Source organism: Dermochelys coriacea, chromosome 20 (assembly GCF_009764565.3).
Source record: "Dermochelys coriacea isolate rDerCor1 chromosome 20, rDerCor1.pri.v4, whole genome shotgun sequence".
NCBI classification, from domain to species: domain Eukaryota; kingdom Metazoa; phylum Chordata; order Testudines; family Dermochelyidae; genus Dermochelys; species Dermochelys coriacea.
Genome location: NC_050087.2, coordinates 4,546,185 through 4,572,018, shown reverse-complemented (window position 1 = coordinate 4,572,018; position 25,834 = coordinate 4,546,185). Strand labels below are relative to the sequence as shown.

General features: G+C 44.9%; 2 protein-coding genes across 11 annotated transcripts in view; one reads left to right on the top strand and one right to left on the bottom strand.

Moving 5' to 3' along the window:
- The first annotated feature begins 278 nt into the window (after positions 1-278).
- On the top strand, positions 279-5,190 carry LOC119846095 (exendin-3-like). Of its 2 annotated transcripts, XM_038379251.2 has the most exons (4): positions 279-379; positions 2,132-2,284; positions 3,373-3,438; positions 4,866-5,190. In XM_038379251.2, the coding sequence occupies exons 1-4, from the start codon at positions 279-281 to the stop codon at positions 4,873-4,875; spliced, it is 330 nt and encodes a 109-aa protein (XP_038235179.1). In that variant the 3' UTR covers positions 4,876-5,190. The 2 variants fall into 2 exon arrangements, with proteins under 2 accessions (XP_038235179.1, XP_043362568.1); XM_043506633.1 differs by lacking the exon at positions 279-379 and having other exon boundaries at positions 1,793-2,284.
- A 6,383-nt stretch (positions 5,191-11,573) lies between these two features.
- SLC4A8 (solute carrier family 4 member 8) overlaps positions 11,574-25,834 on the bottom strand; it is an 81,069-nt gene continuing 66,808 nt past the window's right edge. For 6 of the 9 annotated variants that reach the window (XM_038378402.2, XM_038378405.1, XM_038378399.1 and 3 more), the window contains 4 exons: positions 25,593-25,730; positions 24,499-24,599; positions 22,398-22,500; positions 21,418-21,836 (listed from right to left, as the gene is read on the bottom strand). In XM_038378402.2, the coding sequence (XP_038234330.1) occupies positions 22,413-22,500; positions 24,499-24,599; positions 25,593-25,730 (327 nt within the window). In that variant the 3' untranslated portion in view covers positions 21,418-21,836; positions 22,398-22,412. The other 3 variants (XM_038378406.1, XM_038378398.1, XM_043506630.1) reach the window with 3 other exon arrangements.

Sequence of the window (25,834 nt, the reverse complement as noted above, 5' to 3'; positions counted from 1 at the left end):
GGTAATGGGGACCATATAGACAGGAGTGCAGGGTAAGGTTTATTATTATTAAACGAGTCTTTGAAATATACAGCTGTTTTCTTGTAATCATGTACTTTTGTTTAACCATTATATATGCCTATAGGCAATCAGGTCTTAGGATCTAATTTTCTACCTATCAAAATGCTAGAAATGCAGTTTAAAATTACTTGTGTGTTGTGATTCATCCAGCTAAGGCTGGCTTTAATTTGTTGGCAAATTGTAACCTCGGGTGTTATTGTCTTGTACAGAAGGCCAAAATGAAAAGCCTACAGTGGCTCTACCTATATGGACTAGTAATCGCGGTGTTGATCCCAGCCAGCTGGCAGATTGTCCTCAAAGATTTGTCCGATGAGTCTAGGTAAGGTGCATTTGAGACTGACAAGTACACTGCGGGTTGGTGGTACTGGGCTGAAGTAGGTGGAGATACCGGAAATGCTACCATCAGATACAGCTTAACAATGTCAATTACTCTGTTTTATTTGGCTTTGATGCCAGGTGATGGTACGGCATATTACAATGTACGGCAGATGAAAAAGTGAATAAGATGGTGAGATGTATTAGGAAAGGAGCACAGAATATGGACCATGTCATTATGCATTGCAGTATCGTCTAGGAGCCCTAGTGATCATAGAATCATAGGACTGGAAGGAACCTCAGGAGGTCATCTAGTCCAGTCTCCTGCACTCATGGCAGGACTAAGTATTATATAGACCATCCCTGACAAGTGGTTGTCTCACCTGCTCTTAAAAATCTCCAGTTAGAGATTTTACAACCTCCCTAGGAAATTTAGTCCAGTGTTTAAGTATCCTGACAAGATGTTTTTCCTAACGTCTGACCCTAAACCTCTCGTGCTGCAATTTAAACCCATTGCTTCTTGTCCTATCCTCAGAGGTTAAGGAAAACAGTTTCTCTCCCTCCTCCTTGTAACAACCTTTTATGTACTTGAAAACTGTTCTCAGGTCCTCCCTCAGTCTATTCAAGGCTAAACAAACCCATTTGTTTCAATCCTCCCTCATAGGTCGTGTTTTCTAAACCTTTCATCATTTTGGTTGCTCTTCTCTGGACTTTCTCCAATTTGTCCACCTCTTTCCTGAAATGTGTCACCCAGAACTGGACATCATACTCCAGTTGAGGCCTAATCAGAGCGGAAGAATTACTTTTCATGTCTTACTTACAACACTCCTGTCCTGCTAATACATCCCAGAATGATGTTTGTTTTTTTGGCAACCGTGTTACACGGACTCATTTAGCTTGTGATCCTCTATGACCCCCAGATCCCTTTCTGCAGTACTCCTTCCTAGGCAGTCACTTCCCATTTTGTATGTGCACAGCTGATTGTTCCTTCCTAAGTAGAGTCCTTTGTATTTGTCCTTATTGAGTTTCATCCTATTTACTTCAGACCATTTTGAATTTTAATCCTATCCTCCAAAAGAACTTGCAATCCCTCCACAGCTTGATATTGTCCTGATGAACCAGGACCACATTGTGCTAGGCACTGTGTAGATTTAGTCCTGTAAAATACTGACCACACAGTGCCCAGTCCTGTTGTAGTTATGTGGGTGACTAAGATGCAGTGGGTCCTAGTGGGTAGAGCACTATACAGGGATTTAGGAGAGCTGGGTTGCTCCTAGCTCTGCCACTGGTCTACTGGGTGACCTTGGGCAAATCATTTCACTGCCCCATGGCTCAGTTTCCCCATCTGTAAAATGTGGATATGATGCTGACCCCCTTTGTAAAGCACTTTGAGATCTACAGTAGACACACTAAAGAAGAGTGAGGTATTAATTGTATATAGTGTAGCTCTACATAAGGAAATGTATGTTTTGGTTTTATGGTAGCACCTACAGGCTCAGACCAAGATCAGGGCCCTGTTATGCTAGATACTATCCAGAAAGGGATTGTCTGGGCCCTGAAGATCTTAGTATAAACACACACGGGACAAAAGGGATATGACTTACATACAGTTACATTGCCATAGCAAGTCAGCGACAAGGGCAGGAACAGAATTCATGCCTGCCAACTGCCGCTATGGTGTGCTATCCATAGGACCCCGTACCCAACCCAGCACAACACCCTCCTTAACGTTTCCCCATCCCTCTCTCCCGAACAGATGGCAATCTTTCGAATCAAAAAGCGCTCGGAGTTTTACTTCCAACATCAAGAGGCATTCCGAAGGTACCTTCACTAGTGATTTTACCAGATATTTGGACAAGATGAAGGCCAAGGACTTTGTGCACTGGCTTATCAACACAAAACGTTACAGGTATGCAAGTAGAATACGGCTGAAATGGTAGAACAGGGACACGGTTCTAGGTGGACTCCTGAGAACTGAGCAACTTAAGGATTGGAAGGGAACAGCCTCAGACTGCTTGAAAGATTTCTGTCAAAACTGTTTCACAGTGGAAAATTGGGGGTTTTGACAAAATGAATTTTTTCATGCAAGTATGGGCTTTCTGTGGGAAATTTCGATCTTTTGTCAAAAAGCCAAACACCCACCAACCGAAATAGTTTGGCCAAAAACCAAAATAGTTTGGCCCAAGCCAGAAAATGGGTCAGTTGGTGACCCACTTTTCAGGATTCAAAATTTCCACCCAACCAAATTTGAAGATTTTCTGTGGAAATGTTTAGAACAAAAAAAAAAAAAAAAAAAAAAACCCAAACACACCCCACACAAAAACCATCTCTCTTCATTTGTCAAAATTTTCTTTGGAAATTTTCTAGCGGGATGGGGAGTGAGTCAGATTCCCACAGAGAGGAGTCAAGGCTGGGTTATTTAGAACAAACTCTGGGGCTGCCAGGCCAGGCAGACAGACGTGGCTAGCTCTGTTTGAGCTACTGCACTAAAAATAGTTGCTTAAGTACAAGCCCACCTGACCCCCTGGGTGTGTTTTGGGTGGCTGGCCCAGGTCATAATCTCCACACTAGCTTGAACAGAGGTAGTACATGACCATCTACCTGGGCTGGAAGGCCTGCTGTTCCCAGCTGCAGAGTAGACATAGCATAGAGACAGGGCCTCTGAGGGTACCAGAATCCCTCTCTGATCACCCAAATGGCAACACTCCATGCCAACCGAACCCAAAGTGGATTGGGCAGCTGTGGGGGGCAAGCACATGGGTACAGGTGTCTTGGGTGGAAGAATCAGACCCCTGTAGAACAGAAGTCAATGAGGGGCAGTTTTTAAGGGGGGGGGGGGGGGAGTTTCCAAGAGATCGGGCAGAAGGGCAAGATGAGGCATAAATAAAAAATAATTTCTTCTGCTCTTTAATAATGCAGTATACCAAGGAGTGAGGGTTGAATGGCTATTTTGCACAGTTAGTACATTCACAGATGGGTTTTTCTTACTTTCCACAGCTCTACAAAGAGGTACATAAAAGGAGACCACGTTATCTCCTTCCCTTCTGACCACTCACTATTTAGGTAAGTCAAATACACTTTGAATTTCCAAACGTCTATTTCTTGCAAACTGCTCCCACAGCTGGGTTGTCCTGACTTCTGAATCAGACAGCATGAGCTAAAGAACCAGTACATGAGCTTGAAGTCAGTAACAAACTTTGAGCCCCTGAAGCAGGGGGGAAAAGTGTTAGCCTGGATTACACACTCCCTTTGCCTGGGGAAGACTGTCCCAAGCAGAGCGGATTGAGAACATTGTGTCAAAGTCAAAATGTTTCATGTGACTGTATCGATATCAAAGATATTTTCCCAGAAATTGTTTGAAATCATTCAAATTTGCACTGGCCTATTTTGTTTGGACAGTCCTGGTTTATTGCTCTGATTGTCTCATATTAAAATTTTAAAATATATTTTTACATCATCAAAGCAAAAATGTTTCAATGAGATTTTTCAGTGTTTCCAAACTGAAATTTTTTGGCATTTCTGTTCTGCAGAACAATATGAAATTTCAATTTTTCATCCCAATTGAAGACAAAAACAAGTGTCAAATGCCATTTTTGACCAGTTCTAGTACCAAGCATTAGAGATCTGAGCAATTCTATTCAAATCAGCAGCAGATATTGAACTAGGGGCTTTCAGATCAGAAAGCCTGGGCTCCTACCTTCTGAGCTAGATGATCCACTTCCTAGCAGCTCCATAGACCCATGTATATAGTCTAACCGGTTGACTGGACATTGTGTTAGTGTTGGCCAGTCAATCTCCCGAGCAAAAACAATTCATGGAACTAATGCAATACTAGACTGTGGTAAGGGTGCAAGTTCGGCTCTGCTCTGGGCAGTCTGACTCCGTATTACTCTAGCCCCTGGTGCCTCCTGGCTGGCTGGGTGGGGAAGTCATACCTGGCACAGATCATTTTCCTCTCTGTGTTGGTTCAGCTGTGTTGGCCAATGCATTTGATGGGGCAGAGTCAAGGCTCCCCGCCCTTGCCAAGCCGCTCGCTGCCCACTGGCAAAGAGAAGGTAGTAGTAAACTGACAACACTGCTCGATGGGTAGCAATACTGGTAGGCTGCACAGGAGAAAAAGTGGGAGCTTTGTGCCCCGTTACTCCCCTGTGCTGATGCATGTAGAGGGGCAGCATTTCCATGAATAAAGACTAAAACCAAAACAGCTGTCAGCTGATTCTCTGTTTGTGAACAGTCTGCAAGGTGACTTAATTATCTTTCTAGCCCAATGAATAAATTGGTAGCAAACAGTACACGTTAACCAGACCCTGTCTAAAGTATTGACCTAGCAGCTACTGATTTAGGAGGAAATCTATACCTATTTTAACCCCAAAAGTAAGCTATCCATTGCAGTCCCAGGAATCGCTGAACAGCAACAGCTAACACCACTGGCATGTTTCACTGCCATATATTTCTGAGCTCCTGTGGCGTTCTGTGTGTTTGTTTCTTAGGTCCGATTAGCCACCAGACCAAGAAATCAGCTTTGTGGAAGGATCTTCCCATAGCTGTCTAGTGGATCTAGTCACATCTGACAATGATCAAAGGATTCTTCAATGAAACTGAATTGTACTAGGTGTTCATTGCTCCCGGCTATTGTCATGACAAGGTATAGTGAAATATCCAACATCTGTGATGAAATGATGTCAGCACGCCATGTTAAAATGGATTTGTTTTGACCCTTTACACTACTGTTTTCGTGTTGTCTGTAGGCTGCTTCTCTGGCACCAGAGTTTCTGCACGTTCTCGTAAATGACAATAAAAACCATGCTAAATGAAGCCTTTTGTTTCTTCAAGCCAAGATCTGCCATATTTTAGAGCAAGTCATCCTGATAATTTTCCAAGTGGAATTTTTAGTGGGGGGGGGGGGGAAATCTACAAGACAGCATCCAAGGGCCAAAGATATTTAAGGTTTCAAGTCACACACACACACCGAAGCATGTGCTAAACATTAACATAGGCCTGTGTGAGAAAAGCCTTTGTTCCAAGATAGCTATCGCTCTGTACAACAGCTGGACAATGGGGTCCTGGTCTGTGATGGGGGCTCCTAGGTACTTCATATCATGGAAACAGGAAAAGGCTGGTAGTTCTAAAAATAATTCAGCCTGTTGGACTCGAGTTAGAAAGGATACCCCTGCAAGCCCCAAAGTATGCAATTAGATGAGATTGAATAGCCATGCCTTGCTCTTATATAAGAAGACTTTTCCCCCATAGCTCTCAAAGCACTTTACAGAGGAGGTAAGTATCATTATCTCTATTGGGAAACTGAGGCAGAGGCAAGTAGAGTTACCCAAGATTACCCAACAGTCTAGCCAGGAACAGAACATGGTTCTTGGGGATCCCTGTTCCAGGTTCTAGCCACAGAACCAGGGCCATGTTCTGCCCTAAAGCCACCGCTTGAGCACTTTCTTAATTTTAAGCAGCTGCTTGAGTCTCATTGAAGTCCATGGGACTCAGCAGGCACTTTGCCAAGTCAAGGCATTAGCTCAATCCAGACGTATTCTGACTTCATAGGGGTCAGGGACACGTGGCCAAAGGTGGAGCACAGCTGCTAGCTTTATGCATTTCCCCCCCCCCATCCCGGGGTACACTCACCACAGATAGAACCTCCTCCTGGCCACTCGGGGGATTAGCTCTTTCCAGGTCCAAGGCCCCATTCCACTGCTCATGGCATTCCCTGCTGCTGCATTCCCCAGCTCACCATGACTCAGCCTGTTCCCTCTTCATGACTTGACCCTCCAGCCAAGTCACTATGTGAATTTCCCCTTCTAGGGGGACCAAAATCTTTTCTTATAAGCAGTCTTCTCCTTTGCTACTCCTATGGTGCCACTTCCCCAGGGCTGGTAGAAGAACCCAGGCTCACTCTCTGCTCCAGGTTCCAGTCCAGGGACCCTCTAATAGGCAACCGTGGGATCCTGTTGCTCTTTTCCTGGACTCCCTCCTACAGCTTTCAGGAAGTAACAGCAAATCACTCAGTTCTCCCATACCTCCTAACTCCCAGGGAACAGCTACAGGCTACTTCCCTGCAGCCCCTTTCTTTTGCTAGCCTTCATCCTAGCCCCACCTTTTCCATCTCAGCTGAGCATCCTCATCCGCACCCAATTCCCCTCAGCTGTGGCGTTAGCTGATTAATTGGCCCCTTCTCAGCCTCATTAACCTCTTCCAGGCATAGGGGCTAGAACTAGGAGATCTGCAGCTAGGGTGATCAGATAGCAAGGGTAAAAAATCAGGACCTGGGGTGGGGGGAGGTAATAGATGCCTATATAAGAAAAAGCCCCCAAAATCAGGACTGTCCCTAAAAAAATCAGGATATCTGGTCACCCTAGCTGCAGCACCCCCTAGTTTGACATGGTTTCCATCCTATCCCAGGTTTAGTTTGGTCCAATGGCTCTCAGCACCCCCACTATACAAATTGTTCCAGCACCCCTGCTTCGAGGCTGTTGTGGGGTGAACACCCTCTCCCCCAAAAAACAGCTGTAGCTGTATTAGGGATTGTAGAACTTGTTGTTGTTTTATAGCACTTGCTGGCAAAGAAAGGAGATTCTCATCACTGAATCTTGACTTTTTTAAAGGTGTCTTGCCCCTTTCTGAAGGGGGGGGGAAAAAACGAAGTGAATCTAAAATTGAAATAAAATGTCTCTCCTAAGTGGCTCCATAGAATAAAATGCAGGAATGTTGCTATAAGAACTCAACAGCCATGCTCTGTGGCTGTCATCAGTACATTTGCAGATTCCAACTTCTTCTTTTGTTTTTAATCCATTAGAAGTTGGGGGAATTCGCTGTCGTTTGGGAGTCAGGCATCCAACTCCCCAACAGGAGCTGGATTCCTTTTTTGCACTGCTGAGAAATCTTTAAGTGCATGGGGGAAGGTTAAGCCCATTGAGAGGCTTACTAAAGACATAGGTGATAAGGTCACTCTGTGTCTATCCCAGGGGTGGGCAAACTATAGCCCATGGGCCGGAGCCAGCCTGCCAGCCATTTTAAGCCAGCCCTTGAGCTCCCAGTCGGGAGCAGGGTCTGGGGCTTGGCCCACTCCGGCACTCCAGTCAGGAAGCAGAGTTCGGGACCACTCCACGCAGCTCCCAGAAGCCGCGGCATAACCCCCTTCCAGCTCCTACGCGCTCCAATGGCCTCACTCCAATGGCCCGCTCCGGCACTCCAATGGGAGCTGCAGAGGTGGTGCCTGAGGATGGGGCAGCATTTACAGCCGCCTGGCTGTGCCTCTGCATAGGAGACAGAGAAGGGACGTGCCACTGCTTCTGGGAGTTGTTTGAGTTAAGCACCACCCGGAGCCTACACCCCTGAGCCTCTCCCCATGCCCCAACCCCCTGTCCCGGCCCCGATCCCCCTCCCAGCCTCCAAACCACTCGATCCCAGGCTGGAGCACCCTCCTGTACCCCAAACCTCTCATCCCCTGCCCCAGCTCAGAGCCCACATCCTAAGCCGGAGCCTGTACCCCCCGCCCCGCCCCAGCTCAGAGCCCCCTCCCACACCTTGAACACCTCATTTCTGGCCCCACCCTGGAGCCCGCACCCCCAGCCAGAGCCCTCACCCCCTCCCACACCCCAACCCCAATTTTGTGAGCATTCATGGCCTACCATACAATTTCTATTCCCGGATATGGCCCTAAGGCCAAAAAGCTTGCCCACCCCTGGTCTATACAGTAGGGTGCTGGGAAGCTGGGCATGAAAAGAAAAGGGGAAAACATGAATAAATCTTGTTAGAAAAGCTGGGAGAGCTGGGGACGGTGTTGACAGAAATCGGTGAGGAGAGGCTGGCCTAGCCCACGGCATCAGATTAATGTCTATGTCTCTAGCCATTTATTGTACTACACAGACACTGCCCAATTTAGAATCAGCTAGTTGCTTCTTTCACGAATCCTCCCCAGCCCACCCCCAAGTTAAATGACAAAAGATCTTGTCCGCTTTTGCAATAATTAGGGGCAAGCTTTCTCTCTACTGTTATGACACCCTTTCCCTCCACTGTCCTTTTTTCACCCCAAGTAAATACACTCTTCCTACAGACACAGTACATCAGCTACACTCTGTCACATCTTTTGTGCCCAGGAAAATCAGCAAAACAGGTTGCATTCACAGTGCATTTTAATTTTCATCTCTGTTACACCCTTCAGGTCTTGACTCAGCCAGGTGTTAGCCCAACATTAAGCAAGCAAGTCATCCCATGTGACTCCTCACAAGCTTGATTGATTTCCATGGGTTTAGTGTTTGCTCCTTGTTTAAGTATCTTGCTGAATAAAAGCCAAACGCTGTAGAGTTTGTTGAGTAATACGCAGCAAACAATATTTGGTAAGGTTTTCAAATTTTTTTTGAAGGTAACTAGCAGGATCAAAAGGCACCTAAATCTCATTCATTTTGGCTTTTGAAAACCCCATTAGGGACCCAAATACCTTTTAAAATCTGGTCCTAAGTCTCTAGGAGTAGAACTGGGGTTTTGTTTTTTTTTTGGCCCCCAAAAAATGCAGATTTGATGACACCAAAATATTTCACAAATTCATGTCAGTTTCACCAAATTGTTTTAGCTGGAAAAAACCCTAAAAAAAAAATCTGAAAAAATCAAAACTTTTCAATTTTTCCTTCTGAAATTTTTATTTCAAAACTTCATTTTTTTTAAACTCAAATGTGAAGAACGGTTGAAATTTAAACAAAATGTTTCAATTGACCCCAAATGGTTTTGGGTTTGTTCTGCTGACGTTTCGATTTTCTGGAAATTTCAAAACTTTTAGTTGTGAATCTTGAAACTTGTTTCAACCTGAAACAATTTTTAGTTGTGTAGCTGTAGGAGCCTAAGTCCCATTTTCAAAAGTGATGAAGGGCCACATTTTTAAAGATAGTTAGGCACCTACTGGGGTTTTCAAAAGCATGTAGGCAGGCTCATTGAGAGAAATTTGGGGCCCCAGCACGTCACGTTTGGTAGGGCCGCACCTCCACTTCATTTGATTTACACAGACATTTGGGGAGAGGGGGCCTGAGCTCAGGTCCCCAGTACAATTGTCTCCCTTTCCCCGCTCTTGACAGTTCTGCATCTAGTCACCTAACACCCACTGAAATTAATGAGATCGAGGTGCCAAGGTGTTTTTGAAACTCCCACTAGGTGCCTAAACACTTTCATTGATATTTAGGGTAAAAATGTCCAAAAGCACTGTAATAGGTGTCCCTGCCTAGGGTGCCCTGCAGTGGCAGGCCACAGCATGACCTGCACATCTGCCTCAGTTTCCCTTTTTTCCTGCCCACAAAAGAAGCATAGCCCCTCGATGTGAGATACAAAGTCCCTCCTCTGGAGATAATTTATTCATATACACCCCAGTGCAGCAGTTCCTTCAAAAGCCTGGTCGTAGAACCATTCTCAGCAAACCCACAGTCAAAGTATACAGGTACCTCAGTTTTCCCAGTCCTCTGTATTGGGACATCACCTCCAGGTCCCCCACCCAGACATCAGTAGCAGCACTGTGTCCCCAGTTCCATTTGTCTCTAGTCCAGGGCCCCACACTCCAAGTCTTCCATCTGAGAGTGAGCCATCCCCTGACTCATACCACTGTCCCCCAAGAGAGCTCCCCACAGGGGAAGTGCTGTCCAGGACCCATCCCTTGACCTCCTCACCCCTCCGGCAGCTTTCCACTCCAGTCCTCACCCCAACGGCTACCTGCAGTAGGCAATGAAGCCTGAGGAGTGGAATGCAAGTCCGACCCCTGCTCAGGCAGGGCCTGACCAAGCTGGATCTTTCCTTTTCCTAGGGGTCCCATGGACCAAACCTTCCCCAGCTTTGGTCAGTTCTCACCAGCGGTTCTGCTCCAGCCCTTTGCCGAACTCAGCTCTCTTGACAGGGTCTCCCGTAGCTCTCTCCTGCTGCCTTGTTTTTTAGGCAGCTCTCACTTGCCGATCACCTCCATTTAGAGCCAGGTGCCTTCTTGAGCCAGGTACGTTGGCCTCTTCCTTCTCAAAGGGAAGCAGCAATGGGATTTAAGTGCCTAAGCTCCATTTTTAAAAGTCACTTAGGCGACTATGTGTCACTGAAAGTCAATGGAATTTAGGATCCTACGTGACTTTTGAAAATGTTACCCTGAGCAACTTCTGATTATTAACACCTGCTTAACTTGCCATAACTGAGAAGTCCCATTGAGCTCAATGAGGCTATTCATCTGCTTTAAGCTACGCTCATGCTGAAGGGCTTATCTGGATCAGGATCAGAGTGCACTGCCCCACCCCGCAAAACTGAGCTCCTTGGTGCAGTGCTTTTCCTCTACAAAAAAGGGAAAAGCAGTCAAACACATCTGTGGGTTCCTTTGGTTATGTCCGCAAATCCACCCCAGCACTGTTTACTCAATGTTCCCTTCTCCCCTTCCGATTCCTGCCACCTCTCTCAATGTGCAGCGGCAATCAAAAAAAGCAAACGAATCATGAAGAAAGGGATAGATAATAAGACAGAAAATATTACATTGCTTCTATATAAATCCATGGTATGCCCACATCTTGAATACAACGTGCAGATGTGGTCGCCCCATCTCAAAAAAAAAAATATTGGAATTGGAAAATGTTCAGAAAAGGGCAACAAAAATGATTAGGGATATGGAACGGCTTTTGTATGAGGAGAAATTAATAAAACGAACTTTTTAGCTTGGAAAAGAGACGGCTAAAGGGAAATATGATTGAGGTCTATAAAATCATGACAGGCGTGGAGAAAGTAAATAAGGAAGTGTTATTTACTCCTTCTCATAATACAAGAAATAGGGGCCACCCAATGAAATTAATAGGCAGCAGGTTTAAAACAAACAAAAGGAAGTATTTTTTCCACACAACACACAGTCAACCTGTGGAACTCTTTGCCAGAGGATGTTGTGAAGGACAAGACTATACGAGGGTTCAAAAAAGAACTAGATAAATTCATGGAGGATAGGTCCATTAATGGCTATTAGCCAGGATGGGCAGAGATGGTGTCCCTAGCCTCTGTTTGCCAGCAGCTGGGAATGGGTGACAGGGGATGGATCACTTAATGATCCTCTGTTTTGCTCATTCCCTCTGGGGCACCTGGCATTGGCCACTGTCGGAAGACAGGATACTGGGCTAGATGGACCTTTGGTCTGACCCAGTGTGGCCATACTTATGTTCTCTCCAACAGAAGGATTTCTTTCAAATACACTGAAGGTGGCATACAGAGTCAAACAATTTTTTTTATTATGTGTTTCCATTATTTTCAATGAGCTACAGATCAATCAAAGACAGGCACAGTTCTGACTGTTGAGGTACCACGATCACCAAGCAACATTTCACAGACATGAAGCACAAGACAACAACATTTTTTTACATAACAAACCCAAACAAAACCCCCCAACCCTGAAATAAACTCAATCAAATCACATGTCAGACTTTTAGCAAACAGTTTAATTTGTAAATAACATGTCGTTCCATTCTGCTTTCCAGTTTCATTTACATCATCTCTTACAACAAAATAAATATATTTCAGTATCTCTAGAAAGAAAATAAATTTCTCCATTTCTACATGTAGCATAAGAAGAGGAAAAAAAATACTAGATAAAATGTGCCAGCACCTTTTTACCTTTTTTCCTTCCTTGTTTAGAGAATATTATGCACTTCATTTTAGCTCTTATTTTCAATGGGACCGAAGGGAACTAGGCATCAGATTCCCTTTGCGAACTTTGGTGTCTAACTCCTCCCAGCCTTCGTCATTCTCTGAACTAAAAAAATCAGGCAAATTAGATCCATCAGATTTACAGGGGACTATTAAAATATTACAAGAGCGAGCAAAGTCATGAATTTATGTGAATGTAAAATAATCCACCCATTAGAAATCATCTCTGTTTCTTGGTACTATAGGTATTTAAAAAGAAAAACGATGCCAATTTAAAACACTTTGAGCTGATGGTACATTTTGCTCCAGGGGGAAATTTTCAAAGGCACACATGGGAATTAGGAGCCTAATTTCTAGTGAAAGTCAAAGGAGTTAGGTACCAAACAGCCACATGTGCCTTGGAAAATCTTTCCACAGTGTATTACAATATTGCCACCTCGAGTAGTCAAAAATAATGAGTCAGACCCACCCAAAATCACAAGTTGAAATAAAAGCATGAGATTTTTAAAATGATAAATTGGGGGGGCGGGGAGGGGGAGGTCCTGCTGTTTTTTTTTTTTCATGTTAGGGTTCACTGGAGTAACATTTTCAAGTTTTTCCCTGCAACCATGAGAGCTAGATTTTTTCTTAAATAAAAGCTGAGATTCTCATGTCATCACCTGACTCCAGGACCTGGGCCTTCAAATCAAAACACCAACATAACATTTGTGAGACTATCACAAGAGCTGGCAACACTGTGGGATTCTGACTTCATCATCTTGGAGGAGCTAGCTCTGTCAGTAGTGCCAAGGCAGAATGTAAAAATAATCCTCGAAGGAGAGCTATGAAATGTTAGAGCGATGCTTGAAATGAATGAAAACAAAGAATTTATTGTAAAGGAAGGGAAAGGCTAGTAATGATGCACGGGTAGAAGGATTTTGCCCTGAGATACAAAGAGTTTCCATTTTCCCTAAAGCAGAACTAATCCAGACTAGTTTTAGTGGGATTTTTCATCTTCAAACATTGGTGGAAGTATTACCTTTCAAGTCACCAAGATCATCTAGGCCTTTGACCTTTCTGGCTGAAACTGCTGTATTGTGCTCTGTCCTGAATACACCAAATTGTGTCTACACTGCAAAGAAAAACCCATAGAATCCAGTCTCAGAGCCGGGGTCAATTGACTCAGGCTCACAGGGATTAGGCTGTGGGGCTAAAAATAGCAGTGTGAAGATGTCCCTGTTCGGGCTGGAGCCCAGGCTCCAAAACCATCCCACTCCGCTGGGTTTCAGAGCCCCAGCTCCAGCCCAAGCAGGAATGTCTACACTACTATTTTTAGCCCCGTGAACCCAAGTCAATAGACCCAGCGTCAGCATACCCAAAGAGACACCAAGTGGTGAGACCACAGCGGCCTGCTTGATGATGCTACTATGAACCCCAGAACACACACTTGAATTAGCTCTGGCTGCAGAACTGGTTGCAATTCAAGATGCTGCTTCTGCCCCCAGTGGTCTTATGCAGTTGACTGCTGCATTTAAAAACAGAGGGGTTCTCTTTACCATAGACTGTCCATCACTGTGGGTGGAAGACAGTAATAAAAATTCCATGGTGCAGTCCCAGGAACCAGCCCCAGGGGAGCCCTGAGTTTGGAGCTCATCTTGTTGGCCTGGCAGGTGTTAGGGGCTGTCGGGGTGAATCACAGGCTGCATTGTTCTTCAGCCAGCTGCTCTACCTTTCTTCTTGGTTTGCTCTCACTTTGGAAGGTTTATCCTGTGGTAGGGATTTGCCGCAGCTTTGCTTAGCGCTGCCCTCTTGGGACAGCGTTGAGCACCTGGCTCGATGCACTTTGTTGCTGCAAAGAGCAGAACTGGGCAAAAATTGTGGACGGTTTTTGCGGGGTGAAAAAAATACAGATTTGGTGACAACTAAACACTAATTTGTGTGGATTGGGGAATCCACCCCCGCCAAATCCCATTTGCAAGAAGACATGCTTTGATTTTTCAAGTTGAAATGACTTTTGGTGTCCAATTTTCCTTTCATTTGATTTTAAAATAATAAAAATGCTCAAAATCTAACTGAATTCTTTCCCATTCACCAAAACATTTTCAGGGGGAGGGGGAGACATCTTTTTCATTTTCACCCTGTAACTGTGGTGGCAGTCGGTGTTCAATTTTTCATAATTGCCAGAGACCTGAAAAATCTATTATAGCATCCCAGAATCATGGAAGGGACCTCAGCAGGTCATCTAGTCCAGTCCCCGGTACTCAAGGCAGGACTAAGTAATAACTAGACCATTCCTGACAGGTGTTAGAATCATAGAATATCAGGGTTGGAAGGGACCTCAGGAGATCATCTAGTCCAATCCCCTGCTCAAAGCAGGACCAATCCCCAATTTTTGCCCTAGATCCCTAAACGGCCCCTTCAAGGATTGAACTCACAACCCTGAGTTTAGCAGGCCAATACTCAAACCACTAAGCTATCCCTCTAACCTGTTCTTAAAAACATGGAATGACAGAGATTCCACAACCTCCCGAGATAATTTGTTCCAGTGCTTAACTAACCTGACAGTTAGGAACTATTTCCTAATGTCCAACCTAAACCACCCTTGCTGCAATTTAAGCCTATTGCTTCTTGTCCTATCCTCAGAGGTTAAGAAGAACAATTTTTCTCCCTCCTCTTTGTAACAACTTTTTATGTACCTGAAAACTGTTATCATGTCCCCTCTCAGTCTTCTCTTCTCCAGACTAAACAAACCCAGTTTTTTCACTCTGTCCTCATAGGTCATGTTTTCTAGACCTTTAATCGTTTTTGCTGCTGTCCTCTGGACTTTCTCCAGTTTGTCCACATCTTTTATGAAATGTGATTCGCCCAGCTCTAGTAAAGGTCACCTAGTTGTCCCAGAGAGAGGTTCTTTATTGGTCCTTCTGCCCTGTTGTGTCTTCTATCCACCGCAACATCTCATGCTCTTCTGTCCAGCACCCTCCCAATCACAGCATAGCTACCTCCACCCCATTATTTCAGCACAGTATCATCTCTCTCACCCCACACAGCATCCCTTTGAATACTCTCCCCAGAGCACATTCCTCAGCACAGCATCCTGTCCCACAGCACAGCATCCCCCATAAACCCCTGTACCTTCCCCAGCCCAGCCCCATGCTCCTGCATTCTCCACTAAGAGCGGTCTATCACCATGCCCCTGTGAGGCCTTAGGCATGTGTGTAAGAGGAGGCGGCATGGCTAGGGACTGGACATTGAAGTGTTCGCGGAGACACTGCCCTACATCCTTCAGGGAGCTGCACAATTCGACCCTGCTCAGTGGAAGAAGAAGGGAACTTGCACATTTCTATTTGTTATCAATCGAGTGTGAAATCAGTGATGGGCCAGATTCTCCATCATTTACCCGAGTGCCAAGTGTAAAATGCAAGGCTCTAAAACACACGAGGCCAACCAGAATAGCAGCCCTTCGCATTGGTGTAAATGACTGTACAAGAAGAGCAGAGAACCAAGCCTTTCTATGGGATGTCTTTAGCTGACGAATTACAAAGTAATTAGATTCTTTGCTGTTTGCAACCTGCTTCTGCATGTACTGTTCTAGAAACAGGTCAGCTATCTAGTCATTACCGTTAGGTAATAAGTCAACCAATCATGATACGTGGTAGGAAACAGAGATATGCTCAAAACATAAGCAATGAAGATGGCAGCTAAACACTGATGTTGACCCTCAGGATCTTTGGTGTTTTCCTTAAAGCTCCTGCTCCTGGAGTCATGTTGTTATGCAAGAACCTCAGCTTTCATAAAACAAAAAAAGCTTCTAGCCTTCCTGATTGCAGAGAAAAACTTGAAATATGACCTGAGAGCACCCTAGAGGCTCAGAAACTAGAAGGCAAAATGAACCCAAAATGTGATTGTTTCCTCCCTGTCCTCCCGTTTGTTAGTTTTGGTTCTCTTAATCTCATGGTTTTTAAGTCAATCTCATGATTTCTGAACAGTTTGGGGATTGACCATACTGGTTACGTCTCTTGTCTGGGACTGTCTATTTTGATTCTAGCTGAGGGTCCAGTCCCTGGCAAAGCTCTGCAGTTTTACTGTAGGCTGGGTTTTGTTTATTTAAAAGGAAGGAATGTGGTATTGCAGCCAGCTGTGGTTGTGCTGTAAACAGTTCCACAATGTGTGTCATTTTACTCCATCCGTAATACAAGTAAAAGCAGGCCACTTTTAAAGATACAGCCAGCTCTCCCTGAGCAATGTCATCACTTTCAACCACTCCATAGTGCTCTCATTTTTAAAGTAAAAAAAAAATTGTTGCTAAAGTCACTTAAAGGGACCCAGTAGTTATTTTTTATAGAAAGCACATAGAAATAAGTGTTCTCCTGTCCAGTAGAAACAATTGTAACCATTGCATAAGCAAGCCATTTTATTATTTAACGGAACTCATATTTCTTTTTAAAATGGCAGGAAAATCATGGATTTTCTCCATGATATATTTTTCTTCCCTGGAGTGATCAGCGGGAGCAAACAATCTAACTAGTTTGAACACAGAGCTTGATACATTTATGAATACAGTTATATGATGGGGTGACCAGGAGACTGGATTGTATCATTATATAGAATAATGATATAAATGATCATATGCGATAACAGGAGACTGGACTCAATGGTCCCCTTCAGTCTTATTTAATGAAGGAGGAGATGCGATAGCAGGTCCTTACTCCTACAAGTGCTTCTGGATTTGAATGCAAAGAACCCCCCTCGTCCTCAGCTCAAAGGTTGTAGCTGACTCACGAACGTCTAACCACTTGAGGGACACAGACCGCCTTGCTGCGTAAGGATGGGTTACACTGGCACAGACGTCCAGGATAAAATAGCACGTTACATTAATGGATCCACGCCACCACGAGTTCTGTGCAGACGCAGCCAGGCAGGAGTGAGAATAAAACCCAAGCGGTCTGTTATTACCAGGGAAGCGAAAGCAGAGCTAGAACCAGAGGCCTGGCCTTTTCCTTCCTCGAGCTGACACATTTTCAGCTCCCAGGGCTGTTGACCTGAAGGTCCCTCCCCACTAATGGTCATTAGCAGAGAAGATGACTGGAATTCCTCTATGCTTCAGTGGGCCCTTGGTGGATGACTGGATCAGGAACCCCACCCCACCCCTGCATCAGACTGGGAATCAAAATGGACCCTTCTGATCCATCAATCTATGAATTCTGGGCTGAGGGAGATTCCCAGCTTTTGACAAGGGGCCTTAGATCTCTCAGACCCTAGTCCTTACTGCAGCACCTATAGATTGCGGTTGCTTGATGACTAAGTCAAGCCTATTAGCATCTTTATCATTCAATAGCTGAAGGAGGGTATTATGCAAGTGCCCGAGGGAACCAGGCAGCCCTTGCCGATGGAGGCAGCCAGTAAATGTGTGGCCAGCATCTTATTGACCGCAATAGCAAAGGCAGGAGTTGCAAAGGGTGTAATGCAGCCACGTTCCCAATGTGTACCCTGTAAGGACCCTGCTTCAGCACGGGAAACCAAAGCTGCAACCAACAGGCCAACTCTTTTAGATCCTGGCCAGCACAGGATTTTCAAGCTGCAGCCGTGCATAAGAACCACTGCAGTTCATAGCTGTAATTGCTATAGGTAGTGTGTGTGAGGGAACAGGGACAAGTAAACAGTATTCTAAGTCAGTTTTCCCACCCCATAGCACTTTCATCACTCCTGCGATGGAGCTTCCTTTACTTCCCGCTCCACCAGGTATCACGTCTACCATCTGCAGAAGTCTTCTGGGTTCCCCACCATCTTTTCTCAAGATCTGTTTGTATTTTCATGATCCCCCCTCACCTGCCAAACTTACTGGCTGCAAGCTAGGAACTTTTTTTCAAATTAGTCTATTTGTAGGCCATTGGGCTACTCTGAATTGATCATGCAAGTCTTGGAGAAAATCAATTTTCACAGAAACAGGAGCCATAGAAAAAAATCCTTTCCAAAGCTTTTGCGCTACAAGCTGTGGACAGTCTGATATATAAACCATAGGCAGGTAAAAGACCGTTCTAAAGTTTCCATCTCACAAGATGGGTGTAAAGATCAAGGGGTTATAACAAAGCTCTACTGTGATACAAGAAAACAATATAAAGCGCTGCCCAAAAATACTACCCAACAGATTCCTCTTCAACCAAATCTGTTGAGGTAGCAAAAATAATTCAATCATTCCCCCCTACCACCCCATTCTTGTTAAATTTAGAAGGCCTGATTCTGATCTCACTTCCACCATTCAGATGCCAGCATAATGATGGAGTTATGCCAAATTTACACCAGCGAGGCTGGAATGAGGCTCGGCCCTTGTGTAACACTTTCCACAGGCACTTAATAATATAATAAATCCGGCAACTGTATTGAAAGAAGAAACTTCCACTGAGACTATTTCTTTAAGAGAATGAGCGATGTACACTGACATAATGGATGCTGAAAAAGCAATTTACAAAGCAAATAAATCAAAGTACATTCATTTTATAATTCGGGGCTCCATATTCAGCCCTCTGGATGATCATAATCAGTCAGATCAATAATTCTGGAAGGAATAAATGAAAGCATTTTAAAAGAAAAGAGATATATGTTTGGAGTGAGTTTCACTGCAGGCGTAACTGTTCAGGTGAGTAAGTGCTACCATAACATCTATCCACGCTGCAGGACTGTCAGTACACTTGGAAAGCTCTTGATCATAGACTAGTCACATTTGCTTGCAATAAGCATAAAAGATTCCACCAATAAGAAATCCATGTGCTTTTTAAAAACATACGCCCTGACCTTGAAAATCAAACCTTTGGGGACTCTCTTCTTGAATTCGATGGGAACTGAGTTTTGGCTGAGTAAGAAGAGCAGAATGAAGCCCTGATTCAGCAAGGTATTTAAGCACCTGATTGAATTATAAGCATCTGAGTAGGCCCGTGAGAGTCAACAGGTGAGATTCTGAGTTGTGCCTCTAAGAGGCACCTCACAGAGGAGGGTGGGGCTATGTTACCTTTGCGCCTTTCTGATCCTGGCCTGCACCAGGGACTGCAGAGGCCCCTGCTGCAATTTAGAAACCCCGGGGGGCCTGTCAAAGTTATGGCAGCCTCCCGGGCCTGACCTATGGGCCACAGCACTGCCTAGAATCGCTGCGCCCTTTGACGCAACCTTCCCAGCTCTGGCATGCCCTCTACCAAAGAGATGTACAGAGGGTTCATCAGAGGACAGCCTTTTGGTGCTGCCCGTGGAATCCTCCCCAACTGAATCTGTGGCTTGTAGAGTCCCTCTGCTCCAGGTGAACGGGAGGGAGAGTTCTGCCCCAGACTGAGATGAAAGACTAGATGGCCCCTCGAGATTCCTTCCTCCCGTATGATTCCCTTTTGCACAGAACTAGATGTATTTAAAGTTACGTGCTTAAGTGCTTTGCTGAACGCGGCTTCAGACGAACCCTGATTTCTTAAAGGGATTCAACAGCTGATCTGACTGTGATACGCTGCCAAGCGGTATAACAAAGAGAAAGTTCCCAGACTATGATATAGCTAGACAATGTGACAGTCATCTGACAGCTAGTTTTCAGATGACATATTAATTAGTGTTGCCTCTTTCCGCCCAAGAAGTGAGCACCACGAGATTGCAGTTTTCTCCAAATCATGAAGGGTTAGAACCTATTCGCTGAAGAGCTGGTGTGAATAAATCTTGGGCTGACGCTCGCACAGGGGCGCATCATTGCAGCATTCAAGCTTTTTTGATTGGCCTCCAAGGTCACAATCAATGTTTCTGGCCCATCACGGGACGAGGGTGATTCTTCGAAGCAGGCTTATGGAGTCAATACTTACCATTATGAATTGTCGGCAATGTTCCCTGGTCCCATGTGCAGTGCGAGTTAAACACAGGCCCGGATCAGCAAAGCACTCAGGCACATGCTTAACTCTAAGCAGGCAAACAAGCAAGAAAGAAGCATTGCCTGATGGACAGAACACAGGGCACCTGGGTTTTATTCCTGGCTCACTCACCCTGAGCTGGCCTAGCAAAACAAAGCCCTACAGTCAACTCAGTGGCCTTTCTCTGTTTGCCTGCCAGTGAGTAACGCAATAACTTTTGAATGCCATGGCCGATCAATTCTGAAAGTTCAGGGAGCATGCTAGGCATCAACGGGCAGAACCCTATTGATTTTGGACCCATTTCCGCTGCTGTTTGCTCTCCTTGCAGAGAGATGCGTAACAGCCAGGGGGCAGATGCTCAGCCAGGCGGGGGAGTCAAAAAGAGGGGAGAGTAAAGGCAGCTTCATTCCTTTCTCCCTCCTTAGAGGGGAGGAAAAGGGAGAGAGAACGATTGAAGACCCCAGCTGTTCATCCCTTCCTTCCAATCCGGGGGGAAAAAGATACTTTGGAGGGGGGAGAAAAAAGGAGACACCCAAAGCCCCTGTCATGGAGCAGGAATAATGGGGGACCCTGGCCTGGGAGGGAGAGCAGAAGGGCAGTACACAGAACCCCAGGCATGGGGGAGAGGAGGAAATGGGGGTACACAGAGCCCCAGGCCTGGGGGTTGAATGGGGGACCCTGGTATGAGAGGTGGGGGAGAGGAAGTACACAAAGACCCTGGCATAGGGGGTTTAATGGAGGACCCTGGTCTGTGGGTAAGGGGGCATGGGGGTACACAAAACTCCTAGCATGAGGGAGGTGGGGATTGCAGGGACTCCCTAAACAGAGAGGGTTGGGAGGGGATACTCAGGGAGCTTGTGGGGGAGGAATGGAGGGATGCAAGGAGCCCCGGTGTGTGCACAGAGCTCGGTTGACAGAAGCAACAATGCCCGCATGACCCTCCTGTCTAGACAGACTGCAAGCTCTTTGGGACAGAGACTCCCTTTCAGCACAATGGAGCCCTGATCTTAGTCAGCGCCACTAGGGGCTACCATAACATAATCAGCAGAGCTTTTCATTTTAAGCAAGTTCCATTAACTTTGACAGGACTTAAGAATGTGCTTAAAGCTCAGATTTTTAAAGGTATTTAGAGGCGTCGCCATGCGCAGCATTGCAATGCCTAACTGATTTAGGAGCTTAAGTATCATTGCACAAGGGATTTAGGCACTCAGAAGCCTCCTGCCAACCATCCATCCTAAATTAGGCATCGCACTGCTGAGCGTGGCCGGCATGCTTTGCTGAACCCAGACCTTAGTTGCCAGAATGTGTGCAAAATTGCAAAAACTCAAATGAGCATGTACTGAAAAACCAGTTTGCAGCTTTGGTCCAGATCTGCAGAAGATATTCCCATTACACTGGCGCCCAAGGGTCTGTTGCTAGATGGACCTGTTACAACTATTCAAATACACGAGAAGAGAAATCACTGCAGAAACTTAACCAAGAACCCAACCAGCCCAATAGTCAGTTAGGGAAGACCAGTAAATGGAGAGTGGCCCAAAAAGACCAGAAAAAATGAATTTTGTACATTCAGAGTTTATATTTTTAAAAGAAAATCAGATGGAAAATCTTTATCGCTCAATGACTGTGCGGTAGCAATCTCTCTGCCACAAAGAACAGAACGCACGTACAGAGAGAGGCTTAACAACACTGAACTGTCATCGATTGCCATGGCCACCTCAGCTTGCTGGTCTGCAGAGAATAAACGCACACCGAAGCACACCAAAGACCATTGAAAATGTCTGAATGGCTTTCATGTGAATCCAGTTACTTGAATGAAAAAAATACTAGAGGAGACTGGTGGGGGTTTTTTCACCCCTTTCTCCCTTTTTTTAAGAGTATTTTCTCCCCGTGTCTGTACATCTTGGCTCATCCCTGAGTCATCTTCACGGTCTCCTCTCCCGCCGCCAAAGTCAAGGTCCCTAAATGGGAAAACTAAGCATAGAGAGACAGCCTCATTGGCAAGAGAAGGTAACTTCTGCTGTCAGATGCTGAATCATTCCTGCCCATAGGAAAACCACAGGGGTAGGGGGTGGATTTCTGCCAGGGGCAACTCGTGGGAGAGGCACGAAGAGTCAAGTGACCCTCCCCAGGGTCAAGTGCCCCCAGCAGCCGGCCTGAGCGGGGGGGGGGACGGACAGAGACAGAAAGGAAGAGACAGGGACAGAGCCTCTCCTGGGATGCTGCCCAGTGCAGTGCAGCAGCTGCCTGGGATAGCATCTGGCTGTGGTTGCAGCATGCTGCCCCCTCCCGCCCCGGCTCAGCTTCTTGGGACAGTGGCCAAGTGAGCCGGAGCCCACCTCCGCCCCTCCAGTAGGCTCTGAGTCGGTGCCTGTCCCCAGAAGCTGAACCTGGGCAGATCAGGTCTCAGAGAGAACCCCCAAACTAGCTCTGTGTCTGCCATATACACGCTCACACCCATCCAGCTGGTGTACACACGGACATGTGCAGAGGAAGACCGCGGCTCAGTTAACTCAGACCATGCAATCAGTTTACCTCTTCTCCTTGGATCTAGACATTTTCTGTGTTCATGCTGAGAGCTTTCCATACAGTTGTCTTAGGCATTTCATCTGAGATGTTTATCTCTGCAGGATCGTCCCTGCAACAAATATTATAGGTGTTGATGGCCGTGATCGCTATCAGCTCCGTTCAAGCAAAGCACTTAAGCATGTGCTTATTTTTAAGCAGGTGAGCGTCTGAAGTCAACAAGATTGCCCATGTGGTTAAAGTGAAGCATGGGCTTAATGCCTTGCTGGATTATTGACCTTGGCAACCAACCCATACAAGTGCTGAGCATCTACTGTGGGCACTGGGAGTTGCAGGCTCCTAAACCATTTGTGGTGATAAACACCCTTCTGGACATCATTCTAAATGGGCCGGTGTCAATATGCCAGGATTGCAGCCAGCTGTTCATTGAGAAAGCTTCTGTGCAAAATGTGAGGTCAAGAAAGCAAAAACGTGGTCCTGCACACTGTTTGCTCACAGCTTCATTGCCCATTTAGTTAACTTGGGAGTCCTCAACACAAAGGAAAAATGGATTGCTTCTTCAGACTGCATTTGTCTGATAGTCCCAGTCTGGGTGCACCAGAGAGAGGGCTGGTCTTGACAGTGTTTGAAACTGCCTCTTAAAACGAGCACAAAGGAATGTGGGTAACACTCTGAAGAAGCAGAGTCTGGAGTTTTTACTCCCATACAATGAGTTTCCAGTAAGATTAAAAGCAACAGAACAGTATCCAAGAGGTGAAGTGACTGCAACATCCTTTAAAGCAGAGGACCAGGGTGCAGGAGGCATGTTTGGCTGATGATGCTGCAAGTGCTGTTCATAACATCTAGGCTGACAGGGCCCAGGGAAGTAGTAGGTAGGATCCACAATAATATTACATCACGCTTTCCATCTGCAAATCTCACAGCACTTGACAAAAGGAGATAATCACCATTTCCCAGATGGGGAATGGAATCAGTTGGCCCAACGTCAACCAGCAGGCCAATGGCAGAGCCAGGCATAGAATTCAGGCCTCCCACATCCCAGTTCAGTGCCCTACCCACAAGCTGCACTTCCTCACAAAATTTAAAAGTACCTTGTTTTCCCATCCACCACCAGGTCTTGGCTTCAATGGGTTTTCCCATGAGGAAGGGGTGATAAACCTCACGTCACTTTCATTTCAGGACATGTCAGCCACTTGATTCTGCCTAACGGGGGTTGCCAACAAGGATCAATGGGAAGTCTGGCTATTAAGACTCATGAAAAACCCCTTTCACACCCTTAATCGTTCTCCTTATGAATAGAGCTGGTCAGAAAAAAGTCGGCAAAACAGTTTTCTGTGGAAAATGCCATTTCGGCAAACATGAACTTTTTTGCAAAATCGTATAAATTTATAGGGAAAAAAAGAAGGTTGGAAATGTTGAAATCTCCCATTCTGACATTTTCAGAACACAAAGTTGCAATTTTCATTTCAAAATTACTTTTTGTTTTGAAATTGACTTTATTTTTAAAACATTTTTAAAAATAAAAAGGGTCAATGTTGAAACAAAATGTGTTGACTGATCCAACACTGTTATTTTTAAAATTTCTTTTCAGAAGTTTGGCATTTTGTCCCAATTAGGGCTGAAAAAAATGTGAAATCTTGACTTTTTCGTAGGATGGAAAATCTGTTTTCCAACCAACTCTATTTTATTAACATATCTGATCTCACAAGCGGTTATGAGGGAGGGGAGTGGAATCAGTTCATGTTAGGAATACCACCACAGATGTCTGGAGATTTCTCTCTACACACTCAATCTGCCTAGGGAGTGCAAAGCTGTGTAACGGCCTTTGTATTTATTGGAATATGAAGGACATTTAAATATGCGGCATTAGAAGAAAGTCAACTTTTTTTTTTGGGTGATTGGATTATAATACTAGGGTTTGGATGTTCAAAGTGCCCAACTCTCACTGAAATTCAACACCCTTAGCCTGCTGTGAAAATGCCAGCCTAGATCACAAATGCTTAGAAAAGCCTGGATTGATGGAAATACAGTATATCCATGAAGATACTAGTGGAGCAAAGAATGTGACAACAAAATATTCCTGCTGGGGGATTTCCTTAGTGAATTGTACCTGGTATTGTTATTTCGTGCTGGAACAGTCATATATTTCGTTTTCCCCAATGGTAACTGCATTACATTTGCTTCAGCAGCTTCCATCATTTTCTGAGACTCCTGTTTTAAAAAAACCAAAACAAGTTCTCTCTCTGTTGGGCAAGAAATTAAGGGCAGTCTCACTTGCTTAATTCTGCTGGCCAGAGTCCAGATGAAGTAGAACCATGAGAGCAAAAGGTGTTGGATCTTCCGCTCCAAGTGCAAGTGGATTTTTTTTGACCTTGCCTTCTCTGACATACATAAAGAGCAACATGTAAATTAAAAAAAAAAAAAAAACAATCCTACCCAAACAAAACAATCCATGGAACACAGAGGATGAGAGAATGAACCACATGTGACCAGATGTTAACCACATCACTTCATGCATGACTGGAAGGCATTGAGATACTACAGTGATGTGTGTGGTATAAGAACCCATATAGTATAGTACAGTGATACTCACACTGAGACTCAGGAGCCGCAAGTGGCTCTTCAATGTGTCTCCTGCGGCTCTTTGCAGCACATGATATTAAAACACTGCATGATTTAACTATTATCCAATCTAAGTTATTCAGGAATCAGGATCCTTTTGCTAAGTTATTAACCAATTGTACTTGGTCAGTCATTTTGCTGATTTTATATATATATATATATATATATATATATATATATATATATATACACATACATACATACATACACACACACATATATATGTATATAAATTCACACTACTGTGGCTCTTCTGGGTAATGTAGATCATTAATTTGGTTCCTGAACCCCTGAGGTCTGGATATAACTGGTACAGTATATTGTATAGCATAGTTCTGGCCCACCTGGTGTGTTGTATAGCCTACAAAACATTTCAACTTCAATGCAATTGCATTTTCCAAAGGAAAACTGTTCCGTTGAAAATTACCAGCCCTAACCCTCCTGCTTCCAAATACATTTTATTGCTCTTTATTTTTGGTCCTCCAGCCAGGTTTCAATCTATAAACAAAGGGTTATACTGGCAAGTAGAAGTGTTATGAGTTCATAGGCACTGTCTAGCCTGGGACACTCAATGGATATTACCTCTTCTTCCTTGGCTTTATTTTTGGCATCATCCAGTTTTTTCTTCTTGCTTTCTGGCATAAGGTCATCGAGCCAGCTGAGCTCCCGCTTCGAGAAACAGAAATCCATGACTTGGCGGACAAAGACCAGAGCCAAGACCTACATGGATACAAATGAACAACTAATCAGTTCAAAGAACAGCTAATCAGCTCAAGCCAATTTTCATATTAGAGTTCACCAGTGAAGTCGATTCAGGTATAAAT

Coding starts and splice junctions, on each gene's coding strand:
- LOC119846095 (XM_043506633.1), top strand. CDS start 1,971: ATGACTTACATACAGTTACATTGCCATAGCAAGTCAGCGACAAGGGCA. Junction 2,285..3,372: donor ATCAACACAAAACGTTACAG/GTATGCAAGTAG, acceptor TACTTTCCACAG/CTCTACAAAGAGGTACATAA.